The sequence below is a fragment of the Taurulus bubalis genome, assembly GCF_910589615.1.
Source record: "Taurulus bubalis genome assembly, chromosome: 1".
NCBI lineage: Eukaryota > Metazoa > Chordata > Actinopteri > Perciformes > Cottidae > Taurulus > Taurulus bubalis.
In genome coordinates, this window is record NC_136589.1 from 27,357,645 (window position 1) to 27,373,969 (window position 16,325).

The window sequence follows — 16,325 nt, forward strand, 5'->3', positions numbered from 1 at the left end:
TGCTGCTTAGTCAGAATAACCTGCTCCCCCTCTGTTTTTCGTGTTCTCTCTTATTTTATGCATGGACAAATCACATTAGCTTTCTCAGCTGGAGTCTTTAGTGGAGTGTGAGTAATATGTGCATGTGGTAGTGCTTGTTCCAGGTGACTATTATGTTAGCTCCCTGAAGGAATATTATAAAAATGTATTTGTAGTCAGCGTAGCCTCTGGCTTGGATGTTGCTGTGTTATCACAGTGTAGGAAAAGGGAGGTATTGTCCCAGGAAAGGAAACAAGGAGCTTTTTAAATCAGTTTCGATAGACATCGGGCCAAAGATTTATCTACTTGAAAATAATGTAAATGAGTACCATGTCCTCAATGCTAATTAATAACAATAATTTATCTACCGTGCCATGGATGCTATGTGTTCGTTCTGGCATTGGGGAATGAACCCTGGTCGTAGCCCCCTGAAGTGCTGCTTGCAGTGTTCAAGATAACCGCTCATTGACTCCAGTGAAGTGAAGAAGAGTTGGAGTGTAACATCCAGAAGCAAAGAGGAACTATGTCCAAATTGCAGCAACTTACAACACTGCACATTCTGGGGTCCCCAGCAATACACCAGCCAAGTAGATCAGGTTGATGAAGCTTGGCTTCTTTGTTCTGCTTTTAGCACTTGTGTATGGGAGCGTACCCCGCTGGCTCACTCACAACCGCTGCTCCGCACTGCACTGCACTGCACTGCACTCGTACGGCGGTTACAGCTGATAATGCAGTACCGATCGATGGCGTCGCAGAAGTGTAGCACTCACCCTCTAGTTCTACCTTAAGTATACACTGTTTGCTCTACCAGCACTCTTGCCGTTGTTTGCACTGTTAGCTGCAAGACGCCGGCTGAGCCGTTGCCGTGTTGAGGGCCGTTGAGAGGCAATAGAAATTTTCCCAATCTTCTATATAGCACCTTATCCTAATTACTATATTCCTAGAATACAACCAGATGGTCATTGATAAGGTTTACTGTCCCAGCCTTGCCCACTAAAAGAAGTTGTTTTACTGTGTATAGTTTGTCTGGAAAATGAAGTGACTTTGTTTAGTTGTTTTTTACATTGATGAGTTTTAAAAGCATCTCTGTTACTTATTTGTAATGTGAAATCCACAACACTGCTATTGTGTTTGTAGTCACTACATGCTACTTTTTTAACCGTTTCACTCCATGACCTTTATGCAATGCAGTATCAAAATATTGCGAGAAACTAGAATAAGCTATTGATGATAGCTCTGTTGTTTGCCTCAATATCGACTTTATTATGCGAGTGAGATAAATGTGAGTAAAGTAAAGGTGTTTACATGAAATTATAGTAAAAGTGCATTTCTTGTGGATTGTAGAGATTACATTTTGAATTGCATAAAGGCTATCTGTTATGTGTGAAATGGATTTAGTATAGAATAAAATCGACCACATAATAGTGCCTGGTAGCATTCATCTTGTGCTCATCTTCCAGTTCACACTGTAAGCCAGAATTGTTGTTCAAATGCACAGTAATGTACTTTATCTGCAGGATACCTCAGGCAAACAGTGCAAATTTGGGAAGGCATTGTTGAATTTCTTTTATCATGGGGTCGATGAAGAAACATTTCGAAAATATATTTTTAGATATATACAAACTCTATGCATTTTTGTAATCGAAGACGTTGCTTATGATGAGAAATCGTCCCAGCCCTACCTTTTTTCATTGTTTCCTGTTTTGTCTTCTGCCAATTTAAGATCTTCCACCTTTTTTTGTGTATTCCCTTTGTATGAACCTGTGATCATCTAGTATTGCCTGTGGACAAAATGTGTTGCTTGGATACAATGACAGGAGAAATCAATACCCCTCTGGTGTGAACTTAGAAATGACCCAAGCTGTATTTAACAAAGGCCTTTTGGTGAATGTTCTTGTTTGAAACACCCTAGGGTACTGCTCATGCAATAATTTGTTGGCATGCCTGGTTAGTGAAACCAATATAAACTTACAGCAAAGGTTATGTTATGAAGTAACAATTAAGCTATGAAGGTTTGCAGTTTTTAGTGGTTATTTATGACTTAATGAAGTTTATGTATGTGTCTGTGTGCGCTTTGCAGGTGCCCGCATTCTGCTGCAGAGGAGAGAGCACCAGGATGAGGAGACTGTAGGCACCCGCCGTAGTATGGCCGCGTCCCGTTCCTCGCGTGTCACAAGGTCGTCAGTGGGGCTCAATGGATTGGATGAGAACTTTTGTGGTCGAACCCTCAGGAACCGCAGTATTGCCCAGCCGGAGGAGACCTTGTTACCTCCGCTACCAAGGGCCCGCTCTCCCAAGAAGAAGCAGGACTCGAAGCAGGACTCGAAGCAGGACTCGAAGCAGGACTGCAAGCAGGAGTCGACGCAGGACGGCAAGCAGGACGGCAAGCAGGAGTCGAAGCAGGACGGCAAGCAGGAGTCGAAGCAGGACGGCAAGCAGGAGTCGAAGCAGGACGGCAAGCAGGAGTCGAAGCAGGACGGCAAGCAGGAGTCGAAGCAGGACGGCAAGCAGGAGTCGAAGCAGGACGGCAAGCAGGAGTCGAAGCAGGACGGCAAGCAGGACGGCAAGCAGGACGGCAAGCAGGACTCGAAGCAGGACTCGAAGCAGGACTCGAAGCAGGACTGCAAGCAGGACTGCAAGCAGGAGTCGAAGCAGGAGTCGAAGCAGGACGGCAAGCAGGAGTCGAAGCAGGACGGCAAGCAGGAGTCGAAGCAGGACGGCAAGCAGGAGTCGAAGCAGGACGGCAAGCAGGAGTCGAAGCAGGAGTCGAAGCAGGAGTCGAAGCAGGAGTCGAAGCAGGAGTCGAAGCAGGAGTCGAAGCATGACACTCCGCAGGATGGCCCGCAGCAGACCTCGTTGCAGGGAAAGGTAACTGACTTGAATGCTTCTCCAGCTGAGGCAGAGCAATGGACCAGCTCCAGGAAGCGGGGTGTGTCCTGTTTAGAAAAAGACATTAGTCCTGAGAGTTCCGAAAACTGTGAGAGAGGGAACGGGCCACGGGATGCCTGTCCTCAAATCAAAAGGGCCAAGCGGTGCTCCCGCTCTGGAGAGTCTCAGGGACACGATGAGGACCCTGGGCCTCTGAAATCTGAAAGTCCAGTCTCTGCCTCAGAGCATAGCAAGGACAACAGTTGTGAAGACATTTCCAGCCAAAACTCTGCTCACACAGCTCCTGCCTCACCTGTCTACAGTAAAGAGGAAGGTGAGCTGACAGGGGCGAAGGCAGAGGATGGTCATGTGGAGTGTGATGGGGCAGCCCAGCCCCCGAATGCCCACAAGGCCTCTAATGGACTCAGAGAGAATAAAGCAGGGGAACCTAGCATACTCACTGAAGAGCTTAGTGCAAACCCCACCTCTGTCACCAACTGCCCGTCACTGCTCAACGGTAGTCAAACAGGGGCCCCCTCATCCCCTGACCCATCTGTGCCTTGTAGAAACTCTGTCCCTCTGCAGATGGAGGTCTCTGGCTCAGGGGAATCGCCAGCCTCATCTGTGCAGTCATTTGAAACTTTTCCAGAGGATCCTATCCCTGAGTTGATAGTGGCGAAGGAGCAGGAGGTGGAGGTGGACGTGGTGGGCGACCCATTGTTTCTGGCCCATGAGGAGCAGGTGACTGAGAGTGAAAATGATACCAACGGCCGGCCGTCAACACCAGTGCAGGAAGTGGCTGCCTCCACTACCACCAACATGAACAGTATTCCAATCAACAACAACAGCAACTCAGGAGAAACTACACCCCCACTAGCAACAACGCTCTCCCCCACAGAGCCAGAGTGCAATCCCTCAATATCCAGCACGCCCCCCTCTTTCACAGAGCTCTACGAACACAGATACACGTTGCGGACTTCACCCAGGAGGGCTGCTACTGGTGGCAAGGCATCCTCCTCCAAGCTAAGTTCTCCTCCCAGAGACAATGGTCCCTTGAGGGAAGAGGGGGAGGTGCTAGTTGGGCTGGAGGAGGATTGCCCTGTGGTCGAGGAACCTGCTCCCTCAGACTCGGTTGGCACCTCCAGCGAGGAGCCGGTCTCTGTGGATCTAGGAGACGGGGCAGGTGGTGAGGACAGTTGTGTACCTGTGGAGAGCAAAGAGGTTGAGCAAAGCAAGAAGCTGGCACAGAGCCAGGCTGAGGAGGAGGAGGAGGAGAAGGAGGAGGAAGAGGATGAGGAGAAGGAAGAGGGAGAAGAAGAAGAAGAAGAAGAGGAGGAGGAGGAGGAGGAGCCAGATGTGTATTATTTTGAGTCAGACCACCTGGCTCTTAAACACAACAAAGAGTATGTAGGAGCTCCCCGGGGATTCTGCTCTCTCCTCATCTTTTTTTTATGTAGTTCTCACACATGTTGATCATTGTATTCTGTGTTCATTGCGGTACTTCTGGTCTTTGCTTTTGAATGAACCAGAGACATATTTGAGTTAATGATGATTTGTTTGTGCAAGAAAGAGCTGAAGATTAAATTATTCTTCAGTTTAGTCTTAGTGTTAAATATATAGGCGATTCATTGACTGCTTCTGTGTTTTTGTTATTTTTATTTAGGCTACATCAGTAGTTCCCAGCCTTTTTAGCTCTTTCTTGTTGTGACCCCTCCTCACAGGTTGAATAAGTTTCTCTAAATCTGTTTAATTTAACTGTTAAATGCCTGAAGAGATACCGTAAACGTTTTTAAAAAGAGTTAGAAAAACATGGAATCAAAATTTGAAGGGCAGGATAATATTTAATATAATATAACAATATCTTCTTTCCTGTCCTGTTCGTCCTGTTAATTGTCTCACACATCCTCAGTTTTATCAACAGTTTGATTGTTGTCAGTGTTTTGTTCATAAAGGAAGATTAACTTTATCTCTACCTACAGCCACAGAAGTTCACATATTCATGAAGAAAATATACAAAATTTGCCTTTTTGGCAAGCAGACACTCTCATCCTTCACTTCCATCAGAAAATGTAAGGAAACATCACAAATAAGTGGATCTGGGTTTTGGCAGCACCAACGCATAGACGGACTGTTAAATTATCCCTGTTTTTTTTTTTTAGTCTTTTTCTCAAGTTATTATGGGAATATCGGGGAGCATCTAACTATAGCTCCTGTATTATTGTTCAAGGCTTTGCATGTTTCAGCCTTTTAATTTCCACCTTCAATCTGATGCTGTAATTGTGTGAATTAGCTGCCAACTGTCAGCTTCCCAAATACCACAGAGATTGGATGTTAAAATCACTCTGCTGATTGCCTCCATTCACAGTATTTCTCTGTGCAGGGTTTTATTCAAAGTTATGTTGTCGGTAGTCAAAGAAGATGGGATGTTTATGTTGGTGGACAGTTCCCATGCTGCGCTCAGTCAGGCACGGCTAACTGCATCGTAGCAGGTCAGCTGATTCATGATGCATCTTCATGAGGGCAAAGGGCTGTGAGGCTTAGAGACGATCCTCAGCTGAGGTCCTTTAGTCTCGAATTGTTTCAAATTCAGAAAATGTCTTTCGAGAAAGATTTAATTGCTCGTGTTTTGTAAGGTAATTCAATCTTGTTTCTGTGACATGCCAAGTTTTAGAATGTGCTGATTGAGGAGTATTTTTTTCTGGCTCAGATCAATGCAGTAAGAAGTCATTTTTACGGATGCATGACTAGGCATTCTAGATTTGCTGAATATGGAGAATTTAGACAGAAGTGATTGAGGATGTGGAAACAGAACATCTTGTATTTTTATTTTACAAATGTGTCTATTTTGTCATGGTACCCTCTACCTATTTCATGTAAATACTTAAAAAAAAGCAAACCACAATCCTTGATTATCAGGCCTTAGCACAGCACTATTGTCCTGGCCTGATATTCATTTGGCACTTGTGTTATTTAGTGAACCTCAGGCCCAGTAGGTGGCAATGGTGCACCAGATTTGTCCCTGGACATATGGTGGGAGTTCAGAGGGCTGAAAAGTAGTGATGGCGAGATGAAGCTTCCTGAAGCATTGAAGCTTTCCATCCAGTTGGTTCGCTCATGGGCCGAAGATTCATGGAGCTTCATTTGCTCTACTGCGCCACCAAGTGGACAATACATGTAAAACAAGCAGAAACAAGCGAGTGATCATAACGACACCATGGCTTTGGTGTGTGAAGCTTTACATTGAATAAATTATGTTTGTGACGCCAATACATCAATTATTAACTTATTAATATTGTGTCTATCTTTATGATACAATGGCGGGGTCAAAATCAAAGCTCGAAACAAATTGGGAGGGGGTTGTGATGTGACTGTGGGTCAGTGGTTAGAATATTTGACTTTCAGTCAGAGGATTGGTGTTTTGAGTCTCGGCTCCGTTCGTCCATGTTGATGTGTCCAATTTTCTAAGTAAAAATAAGAACGTTTCCACAGTGCTGGGCTTTTTGAGACTATTTCGCCTGCTTTATAAAATACCCTTTCACAGGCACACATGAAGCTGGGTACAGAGAGGAAGGGGGAAATCCATTGAGTTTCCCTGCCTCGATACGCGCTTCACCAAAATCTACCTGGATTACTCGACACGCGCATCGAAGCCTCGATACGAAAGGACACATCACTACTGAAAAGCAGACAGATCGATGTTCATCTGAGGAAGTTGCTGCTTTCTTTTGCCGAGATCTTACATTTGACTGAGCATCTAAGTGCAGTAATACGTTTTGGTGCCACTGCTGCAGAGACAGATTTATTTTTACAGTTTGCGTTGAAGTATAGCACTCACTGATTTGGTACAAGGTCAACAGAGTTCCACATCATATAAAAGGATGGTGTCTGTAACTAAAGAAGGGATGTGCGGTTAAACACAGTTGACTTGTTTGAATGGTTTGCTTGTAGGATTTTCTGACCGCTGGACCTTTGGACCTCTGCATTGATTTTCATTAATGTCCTGTTAGGGGAGATTGATCGACTCTGCTTCACTGAGCACTTGCATTAGATTATAGTCATGCAGGATGCTGTCACATTCCTGTTGATTGCTCCTGCTCTGTTCGTACTGTAGGGCCTCTGAGTCAGTACTACACTTAGTCATTGACAGCTCAGTTTGCAGCTCTTCTTTTGCTTCAGAGGGTGTGAGTGGAAAAGCCAAACTTGTACAGCATGGAAGGCTCCTCAAGAACTGCAAAACCCAATGTTTGTCATGCAAAGGTTTTGATATTGCTATGAAATCAGAATGATGTGCACAGTTACAGATTAGCAAAATGTTTAAAGTGTATTTTCTCTTACTGTTTGTCATTCACCCACTGCAGTTAGTGATGGGCTGCACTAGAAAAGTAACTCTAAAGGTGTTTTATTTGCGAAAGCAGCTGGTTGAAGACTGGAAAGTGGTTTATCTCTTGTGCAAGTATTTAAGTTCTCAGCACAATGGTTGAATTATGCATCGTCTGGGGCCTGAAAGTTTGATGCACTGCAGCATTGCAAGTGTCGGGTTGAATAATGTAAGTAGTCCCTCTCTTCCACTGTTGTCTAACCTCACTTCCCTACATGTCAGTTATCAGAGGCTGCTGCAGACCATTGGTGTTCTCGAGGCCCAGCGCACGCAGGCCATTCTGGACCTAGAGACTCTGGCGCGTCACCAGAGGGAGGCACTCGGCAATCCCATCAGCTTTGTGGAGCAGCTGCAGAAACGGGTAACACACACACACGCACGTGTTCTTGACAAACCAAAAAAGCATTTATCTACAAAAGCAGCTATTGGAGAGAAAAACGGCCAGAATTAGCTTCCCTACCGTACAGTGTTTTGTTCTCATGTTGTAACGTATCTAACCTTGTTGCGGTATAGTTTATAGAAATGAAGATCATTTGTTAATATAGATTGTGACCCCCAATTCTTGTGACCATCAGGTTAGTTTGGACTTGCCGTGTCCTCAGCGAGTCGTCCAGCTCCCTGACGTTGGATGGGAGCAGTACACCTCAGGCCTCGGTGACTTTGAGAGAGAGTTCTGCGACAAGAAACGCAAAACCAGGCGGCTAAAGCTAATCTTCGACCAAGGCACGTATATATTTGTCTTTGTCTTGGTATGTGTACATTGTTTTAAATCAAAAATTATCCCTGCAGAGATTCGTCTGCCATTTTTAATTGACTCATTCTTCTCATTTCCTCCCTTCAGGTTTGCCTGCTCGACCAAAAAGTCCTGTGGAGCCCAAGAAGGAAGGTGAATCGTCCACCATGTACTCCTCTCTGCCCACTAGTGACGCTTTAGAGATCAGCAGGCAAACACAGGTATGGCACTGCCTCCTTTGTAAGATAACCTGTACCACCCCCATACATACACTGTGAATGTCTCCCAGTATATCATTAGTGCAGATGCAGCTACATCTGTTCCCAACTGTAACTGGTAAGTCACCGATCTCCTGCAGATTGGCCTACAAATCATCTGGTTATTACCATTTCACACGCGTAGGCCTCTGGCAACCTCATCTCTCCCATTCTTGCTCCTTGGCGGAGTTGAGCAGGTGGCACATGTGAGCACAAACAATGTTATCTATGGAAACATCAGGAGCCGCGTGCGTGCGTGCGTGCGTGCGTGCGTGCGTGCGTGCGTGCGTGCGTGCGTGCGTGCGTGCGTGCGTGCGTGCGTGCGTGCGTGCGTGCGTGCGTGCGTGCGTGCGTGCGTGCGTGCGTGCGTGCGTGCGTGCGTGCGTGCGTGCGTGCGTGCGTGCGTGCGTGCGTGCGTGCGTGCGTGCGTGCGTGCGTGCGTGCGTGCGTGCGTGCGTGCGTGCGTGCGTGCGTGCGTGCGTGCGTGCGTGCGTGCGTGCGTGCGTGCGTGCGTGCGTGCGTGCGCATTGTATACGCAGTACGGTTTTACTTTTGATGATTGTTGGGATTAGACGGCACCAAGCGTTTGGCTCTGAGCAAACAACTTGATTATTTCTGTTTACACTGTGCAGGCACATTTGCATTCTCCCGGGTTAAACTGTGAATTCTAACAGGATTTTGTTTGTCAGCCAAAAGTGTTGCTGTTTTTCTGTGTCTTACCAATGACACCGCTCAAGTTTCATCTGACAGCTGGGCTTTGTATGTCAAACTGACTGATTCAGTGTGTCAGGCAGTTCATATGCACAGATCTCTTCAAAGGGTGGAGCTCCCATTATTTTTGCATCTTTTAACATCACCTGTGTTTTCTTGACAGATGATCAGGGGAAGGCTTTGTCAGCCGAACAAGTCTGACACTTTTAACCAGCTGTGGACTGTGGAGGAACAGGTAGGTAGTAAGTGTGCAAGATGTTGCAATACATTTCAGTGGGTGCCGGATTGCATTAAAATATTTTTCGGTTGTCTACAGATTTTTTATTTTTTTCCATCATAATACCAGTTCCCACTTTGAATTTTAGAAATCAATTTAGGTATCAAAAGTAAGTGAAATGAGGGTTGAATTAACCTTCTATTTTTAAAAGCAACCCAGTGGTGTAATAACCTGTGCTACCCACCTGTTTCATAGGCTGTTTTTGAATGATATACATTTAGTTTGTGATAAAATCCTACACATCAAACACATTATTTACCAAAGCAGGGTATAGTCATTCATGAAGTAAAGTAATTTGTCCTTACATGGTTTTATGTTGTTTTGTCTAATTTGATAGAAAAAACTGGAGCAGCTTCTTTTAAAGTTCCCTCCCGAGGAAGTTGAGTCCAGAAGATGGCAGAAGGTTGCTGATGAGCTCGGCAACCGAACAGCAAAACAGGTGACAAAGAGAGCTTGGATTAATGGAACAAACTGGCATGCTTGTTTTATCCACACGTATTACCTGATTAATTCAGAATATTTGGCTTATTTACATATTTGAGCAGAAAGAAATCACCTCAATGAAGTCAGAAACCTTCACCTGACTAAACCCGTCGTGCCCAGAATTGTATTTTGCGAGCTAAACAATATATTTTCAATACCTATTAATACGATTGTGTGCTTTTACAATGGAAATAGTATGTTAAATTGCTTTGAGTGTATACTTTGCAGTACTAAAAGGCAAAGACCCCCTACAAGAACCTAGATCATACATTTGCGTGACTTGAATTACTTCAAGCAGCTTTTCTTCAGTTGGAAATCATTAACAGCCATTTTCCCGTTAAAACTTTGCAGGTTGCCAGTAGGGTTCAAAAGTACTTCATCAAACTGACAAAAGCTGGTATTCCTGTGCCTGGAAGAACACCCAACCTGTGCATGTACACTAAAAAGGTAGCCTTTCACTTAATTACCAGACTCCTTAATCCCATTGAGTTCACTAATTATAAATGTGTTTTTAAAGTTGTGTCTTTAAGTAAGTACGTGGCAATTAATTAAATATTGTTGTATTCTGATTTAAATCGAATGAAACCGTGATGATGACGTGTGATTGATTCTGGGATATTTCAGAATTAAAAGATGTTTTACTGGTTATTGTTTTATTTTTAGTCTTTTAGCAACAAAATATTTGTGACTAAAATATGTAGTCTGTAAATATTTACTAAATGTTTGCAACATGTAATTTACACTACTATTGTATCAAAGTTTTTGTTCGACATGTGTGAAGAAATTTGGAATGTTGTATTGAACATCATTACCATTATTTCATATCTAGTTCTGCATACTTTTGCCAAACAAAAGTTATCAATATCTGCAGAAAGTGCTCCAATTGTTAACTTGCAAGTAATTGTTGCTATTGTATTGACTTCTAAGAAATTACATGTTTGAAGGGGTCCTGTTTAAAATTGGCTGCTCTTGTGACTGTCCTTGTTTGTTCCTCAGGCATCCAGTAAGCGGCAGCACCACCTCAACAAGCACCTGTACCGGCCGTCTACTTTCCTGACCTCCTACGAGCCTCCCGTCTACATGGACGAAGAAGACGAGCGCTCGGCGTATTACAGCAGCATGCAGGACCCCTCAGCTGACGACTCGGTCAGTCCTCTGCCACATCACAGAACGCTAATAACTGAAATCTTCATTGCTTTTTCTTTATTTTTTGAACACTTCTTTTTGAACACATCCAACTCCTTTTTATGTTACCTGGGAATATTATCTTGTAACTGATCCTCGAGTTTCTTTCGAGTCACTGACCACAGAGCAGACTGTGGTACTATGCTGCCTAATTAAGCTTAGCACAAGCTTGCGTTCCCTCTCCTCTCTCACCATCCACAGTCTTCATATAAGCAGTGACCTAAGATAACGACAGGGAAAAGCTGCATGTTTTGTGCCTTAGGGAGGTTGTTTTATACCTGACGTGTCTATTTAAATCCCATTTTAAGACGAGACGAAGTAAGCAACTGTGTACGTGCCAGCCTTTATATGAAAGACTATTCCTCTTAACGCCACTTTAATACATTTTGGGTGAAATACGGCATTTGGCCCATGACCTTGCAGACGTCATGGGCCAAATGCCCTTTTTTCCCACTTCAATCAGTGCGACTTGTCCTCTTGAACAGCTAAATCAGAGCAGGTGGCCCAGCCAGCCATGCCTCTCTTTCCATTTGAACTGCAGGACTCCCGACGCTCGCCGCTACCCAAGCGTTGACATTTTCCTTCTTTCCCTTTTGATGGCAGTAACCTTTAAGTAAAACCGGGTCGCCGTCTCCTGCTGAGAACACAGGCTACTGCCGCATTAACAAAACCTCTGACACTGCCAGAGTCACAAAGATGCTGCCAGCATGGGCCACGATAATATTTTACTTCACCAGGTTGTCCTTTTACTTTGACCACGTTTGCAGGAAATAATGAAACTCTGCTGAGGGCAAATGCGTTGGCAGCTTGGCAGGATTCTCAACAAGCCATTTCCTGTCAAGGCGTGGAAGTTTGCCGGATAGTTTTCTCAAAAACAAAGAGTTTTTTTCCGCTCTCTTTAAGAAGGTGGAGGCAAGCGGAGGTTTCTTTGTGAAGGAGACAGCGGTTTGCACCCATGTACTTTAAGCTGAAAGTGTCTGTGTACTAAAACATTCCTCACCAAACAAAAGAAAACCTTGTAAATGTATCTTCCGGTCATAAAACATCTATAGATATCATTATCAGGTTAGATCCCTGGAGTCATAGAGAGATGGTGACTGATAATCGTCAGGGATGCACAGACGAAGCATCTCTCAGTCTCTTTTTTTCTTCTGTGTGTGTGTACGTTTACGTATGTTTGTCTTTCCTTCCCTCGCACTCAGGATGAAGAGGCTATACCTATGGAGTTGAGAAGTTTGCCAGAGTACAAAGAACTTTTAGAGTTGAAGCGACTGAAGAAACAGACGCTCCAGGAGATCCACGAGGACAAGGCTGGGATGCGGCATATAGGCTTCAAGGTGAAGTTGTTGAACATTTCTGTACAACTCTGAAGCCAGGCTTCTACATACGTGTGCCCTCCATGTAGGAGGGGAAATTAAATTACACCCTGAATCTGAGGGGCTATACAGTTGGTCATCATGGACACAGGTTGTGTCCAGTTGCATTACTTAGGATCAATTCTATGAGTTTAGGACAGCATCTGTTTTATATTGGCTCTGTTTATGAGTGTGAGGTTGATTGACTCCACAATGCAGCACACGAGGAAGCTTTGAAATAGTATAGATCAATGTTGCCTCTGGCTACAGCGGGGAATCAATCCTCTATAATAAATCATTGTTTTTTTATTTATGACACCCTCGAGCTTGAAAGTTGCAACAGAGTAGACAGTTGCAGCTCTATCAGCATTTTACATTGTTAGTTTTATACTTTAAAGTGTTACTTTAGTCCAAAGAAATAATTGTTTGCCAACATGTAATGGTTTTGTACCGCTCTGGAGATGCGTTTGTGTGCTCTTTTTGTGCAGTGTGATGTCTGCGGCATGGAGCCCATCCAGGGAGTGAGGTGGCACTGTCAGGATTGTCCACAGGACAACTCTGTGGATTTCTGCTCCAACTGCTCCGACTGGTGAGACCCTCCACCTTTTGTCAAAGTACCACATACAGTACTGTTAGTTGGGATTGGAATGAAAGGATGATACATAATTTAAAATATTATACATTTGTCTATCAGAGATGTTTACAAAGGTAATACTGTGGTAACAATATTGGTATCGCAGTGTAGTCTTGTTTATTGTTTACTTATTTGAATTATTTTGAGGTATTGTAATAATGCTACATGTGCTATGTGATATCTATTTAAAAAAGATTTAGACATGGTCAGCAGGTATTGATTTTGAATACACAACCTAGTTGAAATATAATAGTTTAGCTCTTCCTTTACTTCCCCCTGTGTTTCTGCTCTTCTTCCAGCTTGTTCAAGACAGAGACTCACAAGCCTAACCACCACTTGGAACCAGTGCACCAGCAAGACACCTTTCTGGACAGGGACTACTGTCTGCCGCAGAGCACAGGTTACAACTACCTGGACCCTAACTACTTTCCAGCCAACAGATGACAGCGTCCCAGGCGTCTCTAGCTCCAGGCTCTCTCCACATATCCCACAGGCCACTCTGTGCATGGCTCCATCCTCCAAGTCCAAGATAACTGCTTAACCCGCCGCCAGGCAGGCAGGCAGGCAGGCCGGCAGGCAGGCAGGAGCCTCAAAGCAGAACACAGTGCTGCTGAAGGGTGAGTGGGTGGGGAGGGGGCGGACTGTTGATAAACTGGTATCCCTGACTTAAGCAAAGGGTGGCCATGTTTGTTCCGCAGAACGAGAGGGCCCTGCTCCACCTCAGCCAGGTTAATCAATGGATCCGTGATTTGAAACAATACACTATTTTTTAAAAAACAAACAAAAAATACCCCAGAAGGCACACCGACATTCCCGAGCTCTGTGACTCATGGGGGGCTTTCCTCCCTTCCCCTCATCGCCCTCCAGTTTACCTCCCTGTGCTGCTTCAAAACTGGAGAATGGATGATCAGTCTCGTGAAGCGCCACTTAAAGAAGATGTGTGGTCATAGTGGACTGTGAAGTCATCAACTGAGATGCACCTGGGTGGATTGTATGTGTGTATGTGGTCTCCGTGTTATGCAAGAGTGAAAAATGTTCTAGCTAGGTATCCGTAGATGAGTATTTATGAGTCACAGCTTCCTCAGCAGGAGCTGCTGCGAAAGAAAGTAGGAGGTGTGGAGCGTGATGCCGAGGTCGGTGTGTTTTTGACTGCAGACTGTAGGAAGTTCTGCTGTTCCACATGGCGTTCTGCAGACAGACCTGTATGTGTTGAACAGACTGTGTGCCATGTTTCAGCATGGAGCCACCCCTACCACTGTCACACAACGCTGTTCACACACACACACACACACACATCTCTATTTCCTTTCCCTTTGCCCACTAAGACATGTCTAACGGGGAAGCACTACAGAACGGAGAGCAAATGTTTTTGAAGGCAGGCGAATGGGAACGTATGGAAAGTTTATTTTCTCACCTCCCCCAATGTGTGCCGTTGTTGAACATGTTGAGTGTACAAGTATATGGTGAAAAGTAGCCAGCGCTAGTTGCTGTGTGCCATTTTTTAAAATATTGTTTATTGGGGAGGTAATTCCACCTCTGAGCCTGGCCACAACTTCTCCCTTCCTGCGTGGCGCCATCGACCCACATTGTCCTACATTATCAATCCAGTCATCATGCCTCTAGATATTCTTTAATTTTGCAGTCCACTTTAAAAGGTCCATTTAAAAGATTGTATTTTTATTAATCTATTTAAAAAAATAAAAAATTGAGGTAGTGGTTGGTGCCTCCACAGTGGAACAACCCACACAATTTTATACACATAGATTTTGTTGTGCTTGAGTAGACACCATTTTGTATGGTTTTTGTCTCTTTCCTTCACCCCCTTTGCCCCTGCTTCAATATCTGTGTATAACAGTCTGTTCTTATGTAAAAAAAAATAATGTAAAAAAAAAAAAATGCTAGAGGAGAAACGTGGAAATAAAAGTGTGAAACTAGTGCTTCTACACCTGTTGTTCCTTTATTATTAATAACATAATTTGATTAGTAGATAATTCATTTTGTTGACTTGATTAGTAAAAGAAAAAAATAATCTGTTGGTTTCTGTAATTTATTTGATATAATTTTATTCTGAATGTGTGGGTTTCAAACTGTTGGTTGAACAAATCAAGATGTTTGAAGTTGTCATTTTGGACACAATTTTATAGTTCAAATGATTAAACAATTTAATTGAGAAACTAATCAGCGGATTCATAAAGTAATGGGACTAATTGTTATTTGCAGCCCACGTGCATTTGTGACTAATTACATTTCATTTGCTTTTCAAGTTTTGGTTGATTAAATGTTTCAATATTGAATCGATGTGTTCAGAATATCATAATGCGCAGAAGCTGCAACACATTTCATTTTCTATTTATCATTAAAAAAATATTATAAATGTCAGCTAAGTAAAACATGTAAAGCACACTTTCTTTTATGCAACTAACAGTCCAAACCTACATTATTTACCTGATGATCTAGAACTGAGAAAAGCAGGAGATCCTCATGTCTGAGAAACAAGATGGCCCTTTGTGTGTGTGACCTTTAGTGGCCACTTCAAACGCTCCCTGACAGAGTGCTGCAGTTAAAGGTAATTTAGCTGATATTGTATTCACTTATTGTATCCGCTTAAAACTGCAAGAACAAACTAAATGTTTCTATGCATTTTAAACAGGATGTCAAACCCTTTTCCCCCATTTAATTGCCTTTCATATAATTCCAGGACTTTTCTGTTGTGATCTTCTCACCAGCAGGTGGTGCTATCAGATCAGCTGTGATCATTCCTTGCCTTCACACAAACACAAAACACCAAAGTACACACTCAGAAATCCTCCATTTAGCAAATACACTGGCTTTATTGAATGTTAAATACCAGACTCAAACAAGCACCTGCACGATGAGCTTTGAAACATACAAATGCAATATTCTTTAATACTCTTAGTATGCTTTTTATTTAACGGACAAAAAGCAGTTCAGCTGGATTGTAATTATTGCATGCTTGTTACAATATAAAGCATGTTGCTGTGCATGAGAGCATGAGCACACTGACATTTCCACTTTCTAGCGCGGGGGGAACCCTCTCCCTGCTCCTTTTGATCGGGCAATGGCAGAGAGATTTCACATTTAACTAGAAACATGCTCTCAGTCACAGCAGGGAATGCTGTTTTCTCGGTACAGTTATATGCCTCGGTCCGGCAGTTGGCAGCATAAATTGAGGTCAATGTAAGAGAGAGACAATGCAAGTGGGTGAAGCAGAATGTGACAACCGGGTGCTTTGTCAGAGTCGAAAGCAGAAAGAGGTTTCACTGATTGCTGGGAGTGTTTGGGGACATGCGTACCACAGTTCAACGAGCTTATGTCTGGTGCGGGGGGGAGAGAGAGAGAGAGAGAGAGAGAGAGGGAGAGAGAGGGAGAGAGAGAGACTCTTCCAGGTCGACCTCCTGGACAGCA

At 43.8% G+C, this 16,325-nt stretch overlaps 1 protein-coding gene across 1 annotated transcript; it reads left to right on the plus strand.

Annotated features, from left to right (window-relative positions):
• The first annotated feature begins 2,148 nt into the window (after positions 1-2,148).
• On the plus strand, positions 2,149-15,097 carry zzz3 (zinc finger, ZZ-type containing 3). The gene is made up of 11 exons (XM_079215311.1): positions 2,149-4,289; positions 7,487-7,625; positions 7,840-7,987; positions 8,106-8,218; positions 9,129-9,200; positions 9,580-9,681; positions 10,077-10,172; positions 10,722-10,871; positions 12,113-12,247; positions 12,754-12,854; positions 13,199-15,097. Exons 1-11 carry the CDS (start codon positions 2,164-2,166, stop codon positions 13,341-13,343), a joined length of 3,327 nt encoding a protein of 1,108 aa, XP_079071437.1. The 5' UTR covers positions 2,149-2,163; the 3' UTR covers positions 13,344-15,097.
• The last annotated feature ends 1,228 nt before the right edge of the window (positions 15,098-16,325 follow it).

Excerpts from the sequence above, each read along its gene's own strand:
- zzz3 (XM_079215311.1), top strand. The coding sequence starts at position 2,164 with ATGGCCGCGTCCCGTTCCTCGCGTGTCACAAGGTCGTCAGTGGGGCTC. Across the intron at positions 9,682-10,076 it reads GCAACCGAACAGCAAAACAG|GTTGCCAGTAGGGTTCAAAA; the intron begins GTGACAAAGAGA and ends AAAACTTTGCAG. Across the intron at positions 12,248-12,753 it reads TGCGGCATATAGGCTTCAAG|TGTGATGTCTGCGGCATGGA; the intron begins GTGAAGTTGTTG and ends CTTTTTGTGCAG.